Here is a 12,785-nt window from a genome sequence, read left to right on the forward strand (position 1 = left end):
AAAAAGAATATATAAATAAATTAAATATACAGTACAGCCTCAGTCTTGCCTCTGTCCCGGCTACTTCACATCTAAAGTGTCTGTGTCGACCCGCCCTCCTATTTTATCCTTGGCATCGTCATGCTCCCTTTATTAACACTGACAACTAAACATTCACGACGTGTCCTCAGGTGTGACTACTTCTACAAATGGTGTGAAAAACAGTTCTGATCTTCAACCCGGACTAGTCAGCCGACTGCCCCCCGTGCTTGGTCTCTCGTTGCTATGGTAACAGGTGAAAGCACCTAAGATTTTGGCATATTCTGCAGTGTTGTCTTACCACCAGAGTCAACAGGTGGCTCAATGTTAATAAGAAACTACAAGAAAACCTGAGAAGTTACGCACACAGTCCCATGTCGCACTGATGAAGTGAAAAATCACTGCATGTTGTAACTGAGCGCTCAGGTCGGGTCCACACACTCACACAGAAACTGAATACTGGTACCTGTAGATACAGGATGGTTCTATCACTACGCTATAAAGATGTCGTTATTAGCTTCATAAACAGTCTACAATTTGATGTAAACATGTGGACACACAAAAAGACTTCTCACAACCACACTGCTGAGAGAGATGTTCTGACACTCTTCAGCCTGTCTCTGTCTGCTCACCACCAGGTGATTCTTTCCATGATTACAAAGAAAAGGTTCGTGCAGAGTCTGACAGCAGAGCCACAGGCCGGCCGTCCCACGTCTGACAACTGCTCACATTAAATACAATTGTACTGAATGTTGTGTAATTATGTGTAAAACATGCATCATGTTACGTTCAAACACAACTGAACCCCAGAGGCTATAACACTGGATGTTTAGCATCAGGCTGCTAACTGCTGTGGTAACAGCTTTGACGACGTTGCTTCACTCTTATCTTGATATGAAGTCAAACTAGAATATTTTCTATCATTTGATTTTGGAGTCTAAATTAGTTAGAGCTGCAACCATTAAAACAATTAGTCCATGGCTCATCATGATCTCTGATGTTTGTCGCAAGGAAACCAGAGATCCACGAAGGAACCGAACAGAGTCATGTTTTTAACTTCTCTTCAGCTGTACTCCCATCAGTACACTGACCACAGGAGCTGCCAATTATGGCAAGCCTCTTTAACATTGAATCAGTAGCAGTAATAATACTTGTAAATATCAACAATTGCTTTTTGACTAGTTTGAAGCCAACATATCTATAATGTTCAGTGTAGATATCTGTAACTTAATTACAACTAGTCAACTTTTACCGCTGACTTCTGTTCAAACTCTGATATCTATCACTCAGTTATGTTATAATTCCAAGTTGACTATAAGATATCTATAATTAAATTGAAGATATCTAATTTCTACAAATATTTGTAACATTGTTAAAAATTGTTTTACAAATATCTTAAATGAACATTTTGACTAGTTCAAACTAATTTGCTACAAGTCAGCCCTATTGATTACACGTTCAAAGGGCTTGCCATACGCCTACAGCTAATTCGGCTTTTAATGGCCCCGATGGTGTTTAAGTTGTAGCCTAAAGATTACTCCCTGAATTCACTTCCTGTTTACATGCTCACACCCAAAACTTACATCATTATCCTCAAAATTAAAATGAAACATTATTCACTTTTTCATGTTGCTCAGTTTCTTTTTTTTAAAAGTACTTAAAGTCAGAATTTCCGATCGTCTCTCACATCACCCAAATTAAATCTACTTGTGTTTTGAACTGAAGAGACATTTGATGGGATCGCTGTGGGCTGTGGGAAACTCTGAGGAGCATCTTTCACTGTTACTTGATGTTGCTTTTATGGACCAAACAATTAATAAAAAAATATATAAATAATAATAAAATAATGATTACATAGTAGCCGTCTGAACACCGGATACTCGGTTAGCTTAGCACACACTGCGGGTCTCTATCTCACCATACAGACAGAAAACATGTCGGATTCAATCCTCAGGCCCATTCTAACCTCTGTCACAAACATCAAGAGTTCCCGTTAAATGTCTAAGAAGGCATCTGTTTTCAGTCTCACCAGCGGACTGGGCCGAGTCACACACACACGTACACAGGCAGACGTACTAAACAATCACACCTAAACACCCAAAGAAGGTCAGGCCTTCACATTCTTTACATTAAACCGTTCAACAGTCTCGACTGTTAACCTCAAAGCTCATACTTCAGATCTAACCTACACATATCAAAGAGGATGGTGACTGTCTCAGACAGCTCTACATGACTACACCCTGCCCTGATGTCACTTCATGCAACGTGGCCACGGTACGGGCAGGAGTCTGATACAAATAAATAACTATACAAAGTAGTGTATAAATACTCTTAAAGACGAGAAACACATGAGGGACGAGCAGACAGATATTTAAAAAACATCCACTCTGGATGGTTAGTGCATTTGTTAAAGTCCCACAGAGGAAGAGATGCTGCAGATAAATAAAGTGGCACCAGTACATGAACGTTAAAGCTAATGTTTCATTAGCCGTGTCTGCTCTGCTGCTTCATACCGTTCTCTAACACACCGCTCTAAATCAACCTGATCCACTGAAACATACCAGAGTGTCTCATATTGAGCGCTAAAGCCTCTACTGAGTTTGTAAATGCTTGTATTATTAGGAAGTATTTAGAGAATATATCTGTGAGTTTGCACACCTCAACATGCGCGTCTACATGCTGTAATGCTGCTGTAAGCTGTGTGTTGATGTTTTAAAGTTCTCTACATGAACCAGCGGGTCTAGCAGTGCTCTAAGGCGAATGTATTATTTCTAAAGCATCAGTTATTAGATTTACAGCCACTAACTGCACAGACTACCATCTGAGACTAACAGTGAAGAAAAAGTGCTTTCAATGTGACGCGAGTATTCAGAGTCAGACGTCCTGACTCTCAGTCTTTCTTGCTGGATCCCAGCTTTTTGAACAGCTTCTTGCCTTTGGAGAAAAAGCCTTTCTTTTTCTTCCCTTGTGCAGAGCAGTCTGTCTGTGTGGGGCCGTCTGCAGGGAGGGGGGCTGGAGGGGGGCTGCAGGCCTCCGCTGCAGCCGGACCTGGAAGAGCTGGACGAGGAGCAGGGTTTGATGTGGAGCTTGAAGTAGGGGTTGCCAGTTTGGGTTGTGGCTCTGTGTCCTCTGTCGGGTCAGGGAAAGGAGGATCTGTTTGGGTGGGCAGAACCTCTTCTGGTGCTGAGGGCCCAGGGTCTGGTGGCTCTTTAGGCGACGTGCAGGTCCCCTTTAAGGAAGACAGTCAAACTTTTAGAACAAGCATGATGAAAATGTTTTGTTCTTGATGCCTAAAATACAACATCTAAAGGCTTTTAATGCTTAGAATTAAAGGGAAACACAAGCACACACACGAAGGACGGGACGTGGCTTTGAGATCTCAACTTTTTAACCTGTGTAAACTGAAGGAAGGTCATCAGGAGCTGGGTATAGCAACAGTTAAAGTGTAGGGGAGAGAACATAAACAGGAAGTGAATGGGGGATGCTACTTTGAACACTGAGCTGCAGTAGTCCCGTTGAAAAACACTTACGATCAAGTCTCAAAGTGAACAGTTCGTTTTTGTTTCTGCAAAAGGCCATGCAGGAAACGGCGGGGCAAAAGAAATGTGACAAGGCAGAGTTAAAGAAACAGAACAGAAAACAACAGCAACACTTGAAAGGGATGAAAAAAAAACGACTTTAAAAAAGAAAAATGACACATAATCAGTAGTTCCATATATAGCAGTGCATGCTGAGCTACCTGTGCTTCTCTCTTGGGCTCTGGTGCAGGCTGAGCAGAGAGGAGCTCTGCCGGAGCGTCCTCCGGTACGGCCTGCAGGAAGTTGGACGGCACTAAACCTCTTTGTCCGTTCAAGTCTCCCTGTTAGAGAAATACAACACAGACATGAGGGAGCCTGTTAACAACAGATTTGGACAGAACTGTTACATTGGGATACAAAATAAGCACATTTTCCACAGTATAATAATGTTCCATAGACCAAAGCTTAATGGAGACAATAATATAAAGATGAATCAATCATGAAAATAAAAGTGGCCTATTATATAAAAGTATTCTTAGAATTTTTTTGCACCATTTTCGTAGTATTGGATTATTACTCTACACTGTTTATGTATTATACATTGTATTTTATAACGTTTTATGTGTCTGTGATATATAAAAAAAAAAAAAATTTTTAAATAGCATGTTTAAAGTACTTATTATAGATTCCTATACCTGTAGTCAATTTAAATGTAGATGTTGTACAAAAGCTGTATACAGTAATCCTTCCGTTTCCCCCACTTCCTAATTGTATTGTAAAAGTCTTATTTCATTTTATCATATGGTGAAATATAACTTATGCTAATACTTACGTAGAAGAAGCCATCCTCGTCCATGTCACCAAACACATGTATGACGTCTCCTGCACTGAAGGTCAGCTCCGCCTGAAGCAGTCAGAAAAATGAGGCAGATAATGAGCAAACACTACACATACATTACAATGCATTGTAAAAAATATATTATGCATGCTCATTTCTAACCTCTATGTCAGTGTTAGGGGAGCTCTCCCGAGGATCGTAATCAAAGATGGCCACCATCCTGCGAGCTCCAGGGGTGGGGTTTCCCACAGCTGCAGCAGGGGCAGCAGCCTGGCTGGGATCTGTCAATCAAACAGAGAGGGGCCAAAAGTTTAGTGTGACATCCGGATAATTAAAGGAGTGACGCGTGTCTGCAATTCCAATCAGCTCGTCTGCATGCAGCTCGTCGTGTCTGCATGTGTGACTCGTTCAGCGCCATGCTGAGCTGAGGAAGAGTCACACCACTGCAGGGAAACAGAAAACAGCAGGACCGGAGGAAGTTAGGATTATTATTTTAACACTAATCAGAGCAAACATATGCAGTGGATGAAGACTGAACCTAACCTTGAACGCTGTTAGTAAAATAAAGGGAAAATAAATTATTTGATGAGAGAAAGATGCCACTTAAACTGTGAGTTAGGAGGAGGGACGGTTTGACATGCATTACTGGAGGTTAATGAAGAACTGGATAACAAAGAAATTAGATTTCATACTTTGATTCAGGATACTCTCAGTATCAACACAATCAAACAGTCCCTAAAGAGGATGAATGTAGGTGAGCCCTGGTGTTATCCACACGCTACACCATATCCACACAGTGACCATTTTCCACTTACATCACGCTCAGAGCCGGTAGCTGTTGTGAGTTATCAACGGAAAACATATAAATTGCAAAAGTCTAAAGGGACATCTGGCTGTATTTCAAGTTCAAACAACACATTTGATAACCAAATAGATACTGTTAGAAAACAGCTAACGTTAGCATCAACCATTTCTTAGCTTACATTAATGTTTAGTCTATTACATGAGTGTGGCAAGAGAATTTTTGCATTTTTTATAGAGCAGCTCCAGTCTTAAGACGTATAAATCCAGTTTTAAGACGTATAAATGCTCTGCTTGAAACAATAAATGGTGTCTGACATGTTTTTTCTGCAAAATACGTTTAATTACCTTAAAAATCCTCCCAAGGCGTCTCCTCCTTCTCCCTGATTAAAAATTCCTGAATCTGCATAGGCCCCGCCCACTATGCTAATGTCCATCCGCCCCCTCTGTGGTGAAAACAAATCACGTCTCTGCCATCGTTTAGTGGCGACTTGTTGAAACTTTGCTCGCTTGAAATGTAATAATCAGTAGTAGTAACGTTAACGTTAGCAATCAGCACGGAGTTTGCAAAAGTAACGACGATGGTTACAGCTGGCTCGAGCATCACTGAGGTGGTTTCCATCGGTTACACATAATGATATGCATAGCGTCGATGACTCAAACCTGCCAATCTGAAAACATGTTGTTCAGCCTGTCCTTAGTACACTGCAGTTTAAAAGCAGACAGGCCCAGCCATGGAGATGACTGCTGATGTTGTCCCTGATATGTCTTGTAGCACATGAAGAACACCACATGGAGATGTTTACAAGGTTAAACTCTGGATTCTCACTGGAGGGGGGCTTTTAACTACATGACTGTGGTAACACAATTTTAGACTTAATTTAAGCCTTTCCTATCCTATTGTTAAACACTATCACAAGAATGTGTTAGCAAGGATGTGGTTAAATGCTAACATTAGTCTAACAGTAGCTAATTGGTAAACAAATATGTTGTTTTACCTTAAAATATAGTTGTTTTTTAATGTATATTGTCTTTTCATCTGCTGAAAGCTGTGAAATAATAATGACTGAATAATGATTCCCTGTATTTTCAGTTGCTTAACCTGCTGCCACTGCACCCCGACCCCGGATAAGCTGAAGAAAATGGATGGATGAAATAAAGATTACCCATGTTTAACTGCAACACAGAAGAAAGACATTATAACAACACTTGAGCTTCAAACCAAACAGATTTCACTGGAAAATGGCCGCTGTGTGACTATGTAGGATTAAAAAAAGAGGTCAAATAAATGCATAGTATTGTGAGTAAACACATGCTGTCCTCCAGCGGACATTGAAGCAGTCATCTGGTCATGCAGGTGCAAACTGAGAGTCAAAGACTAACTACAAACCTTGGCTGGAAGAGTCTAAACTCTCCTCCCAGAGTGCGGACGACTCCACTGGAAGAGAGACGGTGTGGGGACAAAAAGCATAAGCACCAAATGAAAAGAGAATAACCCTGTCTGAAGACACAACACGTCTCAGTCATCACGCACAGAGTCACAGATGGAGATCAGAGGGGATGGATGCTTCAGGTGGACTTTAGGTGATCATGTAATGCATTGGTGACATTGAAGCAGAATACTGGCACAAGGACTTTTCTTTCACTCAGTCAATAAGCAACATAGTGCCACATTCTGCTGCTATGGCTGCAATGAGTTACATGAGTATCCACTGAGAGCTGACAGGACTGACTCAGCACTCATGTATGTGCATGATGATATTTGTGAAGCCTGAGAGCAATAAGGAACAAAGTGTGACCCTAGGTCTTCACATAGAATATGAAGCTTCTGTAGAGAAGTGTACAGTATTCATAGCAGGCATATTTCACCATAACGCTTAGTAGCTGTTTGCTTTCATAACCACAGAGGCTAACCTAAAAATCCCCTCTGGTCGCTGAGTGAGAAGCAGCAACTGAAAGAGCAGAAGCTGAAAAATGAAAGAAAGAGAAGCAAACCGGAGAGAAGAATAAAGAGGGGAGACGAGAAGCCACAATCTGCAGCGAGACACACCTTTCTTGGATCGTCTCGGTTTCGGCGGTGGAACAGGGCGACGAGGAAGCTGTGCGTGTGTGCGAGTGCCTTTATGGAGTTTTAAAAAGGAAGAACCAAAAAAAAATGAAACCAAAGGGAACACAGAGGTGGAATATATTTGAGAGAAGCAGACCAGACAAAGAAGACAATGAGAAGCCAGTGAAGAGCAATTTATAAAATGACAACCAGTGAGCAGCAGACACAGCAGTGAGAACACGTGGAAGTGAAAAGGTTAAACCATCTGTATGCACCGCTCTGGGTAGAGCGCAGGAAACAGAAGCAAAGTGTGACACGCTGCAGGCAAACACTTTGACTTCAGTTTGTGTTTCACCTGCATGAAAATGCAGTGAATGATTATATGTAGAGAGAATAGATGGTTAGGAATCCTTTCATAGCAACACAAGGAACAAGAACCCACGAAAACATGTGACTTTGATTTTAGTTTTCTTTATGTTTCCTGATGGATCAAAGGGTCAACACACCTCAGAGACCTGCTCAGCTTTGTGTCTCTTTATAAACCAGCCTTATTTGAAGTAAATGGATTTTGCCACACTTGTGCTGCTATTTTCACTTCACACTTCAACATGAACAGCAATGATTTCATGAGTCAAACATTACATTTTACACCTACGACAAAATATGTCAAAATGTAAATATTTCCTCTGAGAGAGAACATATTTAAGAACCCACTGTGTGTCATTTGGTCTGTCTCCAGGCAGCTGCTGCAACCCTGACTGACAGTTCCACCTACCTATTTTCTCCATGGAGGCCGCTGTGGACAGGAAGCCCTGCTGCAGCAGCTGCTGCCGGGTCTCCTCGTCCTCCACCTGGATCTCAGACACCATGTTACACGGCACAAAGCCCAGACGGCCACCAGACTCTCCTCTGTAGAAACCATCCGGGTCTTTATCTCCGTAAACCTGAGGACAGGACAGTCAAACTGTATCTGTTGGATTCTTTCACAAATGTAACACTGTGTGGCTGTCAGGGCTATTCAAGAGTGTCGGAGCAGTGTGGGGACGTACTTTGATGATCTGTCCTTCAGTGAAGGGCAGCTCTTCCTCAGCAGCATCGGGATTAGGCGACATTGTGGCAGGATCATAAGGGAAGAGGGCCACGAAGATGCGTATGTCGCTGTCTGCTTTCATCTTTGGTGGTTCAACACCACCTACTGACACACATACAGACACAAGCTCACAATACTTCATTGCAGCCCATAACCAGGAACACACGACACAGGACTGATATAGAGAAATGATACACATGATGATGTGTTTTAAGCTGACTGATTAACAGTAAACGAGCTCCAGTTTTCTTCTGACTAGAGCCTGACCGATATATCTGTCGGCCAATATTATCAGGCCAATACGGGCCTATCACAGATATATCGGTATCAGGATACATACATGTATTTTCCATGGTATCCGTGAATATGAAACGTCCTGCAGAAACAATGCCTCGGGCAGCAGAGGTGACATCACGTAGTTTGTCTGCATAGTTTCACATACAATCAGCACGGCCTGCAGCACATGCAGCAGAGCCTCACAGCTCAGCAGACCATAGACCACATTAGACTCTCAAAAATCCTATATCGATCGGGCTGCTCCTTTTTTTATGGCATTTTTCTCCCTTTTTTGTTTGCTTTATAGATTTTTTTATAGATTTATATTTATAACTCAAATACAATTCATTGTCACGACTATTACGCTACACCTACTTTGCAAAGAAGCCATGCGTAGCTTGCAACAACCTCTACAAATAGCACAGCGGGCCCGCCCCTCCCCTGCTGCCTGCAAACTGCAGTGTGGCTATGAACAGCGTCTGCAGAGCCCAGGGATGTCCTTAAAAGAGGTAATCAAGCTCAACCACTGATCCTAAGATTAGTGAGCTGTTTGACAAACGGGCACTCCTTCATGACCTGAAGCGAGCAAGCAAGTGGAGGAGCATTGAGTCACTCTTTTACCTAAAGGACATTTACTGGCAACACACAAGCAAACATAAAAAAAGGAGCAATAATGAAAGCTGGAACGTCACACACCAGGCTAAGCAGCCTTTGTAATATCACTTGGCTTGAAGCACTGTCACAGCACGGCAGACATGAGGTATGACACCGGTGTGGGTAAAAGCTTTACAACTGTTTGACAGCGAGCGATAAATTTGAAGAGCTGTAGTGACACTTTAAGCTGCACTGAGGAGAAGTGTTCTCTATCTCATTAGGGAGAATAAGCCCATCTGTGGCAAAAGTCACAGGCAGCACACTTTCACATCCTCACTGATATTCTAGCAGATAGGACGGAACTTCTCCCTGCACCCTTCCTCTATGTACGCTTTTGCATTTGTGTGTGTAGTCGACTTTGCACCCACACATGTACCAGAAAGGTCAGGCTTTACTGAAATGAGTGTGGCGCTTGTGTCGTCACCACAGCAAGTGACAAGAATAGACGAGAGCGAGAGAGGAAGAGGAGAGCTCACAGGTCCACTCTGTAGGCCGCTTGTTTGCTGGCTAATCGAGGTTACTATTTTAATGTCTGTCACTTCCTCCTGTCATGACAAGCCACTTTGGGTTAAGCCGGTTCTCAGCTTAGCGGGCTCTCTCCCACTTCATCACCGCAGCTACAGCACCTCCCCCTCCCTCCCTACACAAGGTGCTAATCTGACTGCCATCATGTGTAAGAGGGGACGACTTGCCAACAGAAAGCACAGGTGTGTCAGCAGCCTATCACACGGAGCCACTGCATAGTTCAGAGCAGAGAGAGGCAGAGGAAACGGGAAGCCAAAAGAGGAAACAGTGTCTGACCTTTGGGTTGCCTGGCCTGCAAGCACCCTGGTTTAGAAGAGAGCTCAGCCTGGACTCCCCACGAAGGACCCGCTTCAGCTGCAGGGATTTGGCTGGGCTCCTGCGCAACATACAGGAAAGAAACAAGGCGATAAGGAAAGCATAAGAGAGAATCACAATCACTACAAGGGAGGAGAGGGAGCCCCGGGGGGGTTAGAGAAAACAAGCAGCAAATGCAGCTGGTTAATCTGTAAAAGGCTTTTTAATTAACTGTGCTTCATGGGATAATAATGAGTTTGAATTTTAACTTACAGACAATATCTGACCGTAGCAGAATATAGAAAGCTGCATGTTTATTATGTAAATACAGGGTCGTAAAACTGTTATCACATAAGTTATATTCAAACTTTGCATGTGTTTATGTGGCCAGACTTATTTAGGATTGTCAAGCCAGCACTCACGCACCAAACATCCCAATCTACCCAAACAGGAAGTTAACTTGAACACTGGTGTTATTTTGTCTTCACAAATACAAACATGATTATTTAAAAAAGTTTGAATGACTGAATTTTAAGGCACATGTGCTGCCGTTTTAATTCAGTTATTACATGTTAGCAAAGCAGGACGAGGCGGTACTGACTAAGAGCTGAGGGGTTCCCAAGGAGGGTTTAATAGTGCAGTGAGACAGAGGAGGCTCGGGTTCTGCTACATTTTGGCTGACAGAAAATCTACAACGGATCAAATCTGAAGTCACTGAGTGATGATGAACGAGTCTGCCAACACTTTCTGGCCACATCTTGGTGACCCAAAAAACCTGTCATTACTTTATATTTGATTGTATTTTGATTTCTTTGGAACCATCTGGCACAAAATGTGCTTCCTGCCCTCCTCCATCCACTGCATCAGTGATGATGGAAAAGATCTGTTTTCCACTAAAGGTCAGAGGTTAGAGCCACACTGCTACGGGGAAGATGAAGGGGCTGGGGTAAAACGACCATTGCAGCTGGTCTGCAGCCAAGTTTACCGGCATATCCGCCTTCAGGCCTCTGCGGTGAGGAGGTCTGCAGTGCTCCACCTGAGCCCCCTCTAACCACCACTCAGAGCTCATCTGCTCCACCACCACCTCCCCAGGAGCGTACTCCGAAGGATCCTCGTTATCATCTGTGCCGTACTCTACGTCGATCTCCACACCGCGACCGATGGGTGACCTCACAGTCCGGACTGTTTTGCTGACCGGGTAGGGTCTTGGCGGGGGAGGAGGACCATAGCCGGGGTTGGCTGTTGCAGCGACAGCCATCTGACTCCTGAGCATGGCCTCCCTCCTAAGGCGGTCCCCTAGCCCTCTGAGCAGTGCTTTGCTGGTGGGGGTCAGCTGGGGAGGATGGTGGGCTGGGGCCCGCCTGCCGGGACCCTCGTACGAACTCATGTCTTCTTCTCCAGGATAGCTGATGGTGTCGACTGTGTCCGCGTAGTGCACCCTGTGCTGCGTCTTAGGCCTGACCTGCGGGGGTCCCTGTCTGAGTGAAGGCTCTTTGGTTAGAGATCTGGGATCCCTGTTGAAGTGGTGGTGGTGAGGGGGGACTTGTGGGTGTGGGTTGGGGTGATGCGGATAATGCTGGGGGGCATGGTAGAGGTGTTCTGAGTCACTGGGGTAAAGGTGGCCAGGTCTAGGTCGAGGCTGGCAGCGGTGGGTTAAAGGCTCTTCTTGACTGCTATCTTCCTCCTCGGTCACCTCAGGGATGCTGAACAGCTGCTTGTTGAGGGAGGCCTGAGGAGGCAACTTAAGGATCCTCTCAAGAACATCCTCATCGCTGTCAGGAGTCTCCAACTTACGGAACTACAAGTGCCACAAGTCGAAGTGAGCAAGGAGGAGTGTGTGAGGGGGGGAATGGTTCAGTGAAAATAAGGGAAGTGCAGAACAACACAGAGGACAAACCGGCCATGCAAGGAAAGAGAAAAGAAAGAGGAAGAAAAACAAAAAGAATCTCAATCAAGCATAAAGGAAAATGTGTCATAAGAAACAAGAAGTGAGAACTTAAAGCAAAACAAACTGAAAGAAGCAGCCTTCATTCAAAAAGAGCAGCTCACAAAGCCGAGCAGTCATTTCTCTGTTATTTACCCTGCTGGCTGCAACTGTGTAGCCCCTCGCCTGCACTTCTCCGAGGTGGTCAGAGTACAGGTCCTCCTCCTCTTCCTCCAGGATGTCAGACAGATCTGAGCGGCTGTTGTCTGCGTTGTAGTCACCGGGAGGCTCAATGAGCCCTCTGCCGTAATTCTGGAAAAGAATAGATCAACATTCTCAAACTAACTACTGATTTAAATAATCACTTGTCCTTCCATTGCATATTCAGTAAAATAAATAAACCTGCACGTTAGCAATAACATGTAGCCGATACAAAGCACACTTGAAACAAAGCTGCAGTGCAGACTTATCTGATGTACACAACTAGACTTTAATGGCCTGTTTCTGGACTTGGTGCGTACACTGTGATAAACAGCCCGAGTGAGAGCTCACTGCACTGAAAAATGAAGTGAATGTTTTAACTTTCATCACATAGTTTTTCTAATGTTAGCAAAAATGTCAAGAAGTAAATGCTTAAAACTTTGCATTATGCATCGTGTCCATTAATCCATCAGGACAAGGGGACAATCTTATCAACTGATGAAGTATGTCTTAATGTGGGTTTCTGCAGCTTCACAAAGTTCTATTTAACTTTTAAAAACACCATTTCTAATAACACAATAATTAATACCTGTTACACA

At 43.6% G+C, this 12,785-nt stretch overlaps 1 protein-coding gene across 1 annotated transcript in view; it reads right to left on the reverse strand.

Annotated features, from left to right (window-relative positions):
* Window positions 1-1,366: 1,366 nt before the first annotated feature.
* Window positions 1,367-12,785, reverse strand: part of LOC138597770 (peripheral-type benzodiazepine receptor-associated protein 1-like) — a 66,609-nt gene continuing 55,190 nt past the window's right edge. The window contains exons 23-33 of the mRNA XM_069669276.1: window positions 12,142-12,297; window positions 11,047-11,859; window positions 10,044-10,143; window positions 8,272-8,414; window positions 7,998-8,166; window positions 7,226-7,294; window positions 6,566-6,613; window positions 4,537-4,655; window positions 4,369-4,440; window positions 3,758-3,877; window positions 1,367-3,247 (exon numbers count right to left, since the gene is read on the reverse strand). Coding sequence (XP_069525377.1) covers window positions 2,909-3,247; window positions 3,758-3,877; window positions 4,369-4,440; window positions 4,537-4,655; window positions 6,566-6,613; window positions 7,226-7,294; window positions 7,998-8,166; window positions 8,272-8,414; window positions 10,044-10,143; window positions 11,047-11,859; window positions 12,142-12,297 — 2,148 coding nt within the window. The 3' untranslated portion in view covers window positions 1,367-2,908. The remainder of the gene's footprint in view (window positions 3,248-3,757; window positions 3,878-4,368; window positions 4,441-4,536; window positions 4,656-6,565; window positions 6,614-7,225; window positions 7,295-7,997; window positions 8,167-8,271; window positions 8,415-10,043; window positions 10,144-11,046; window positions 11,860-12,141; window positions 12,298-12,785) is intronic.

Source organism: Semicossyphus pulcher, unplaced genomic scaffold (assembly GCF_022749685.1).
Source record: "Semicossyphus pulcher isolate SPU_LCO1_2020_fin unplaced genomic scaffold, fSemPul1.0.p SCAF_10, whole genome shotgun sequence".
NCBI lineage: Eukaryota > Metazoa > Chordata > Actinopteri > Labriformes > Labridae > Semicossyphus > Semicossyphus pulcher.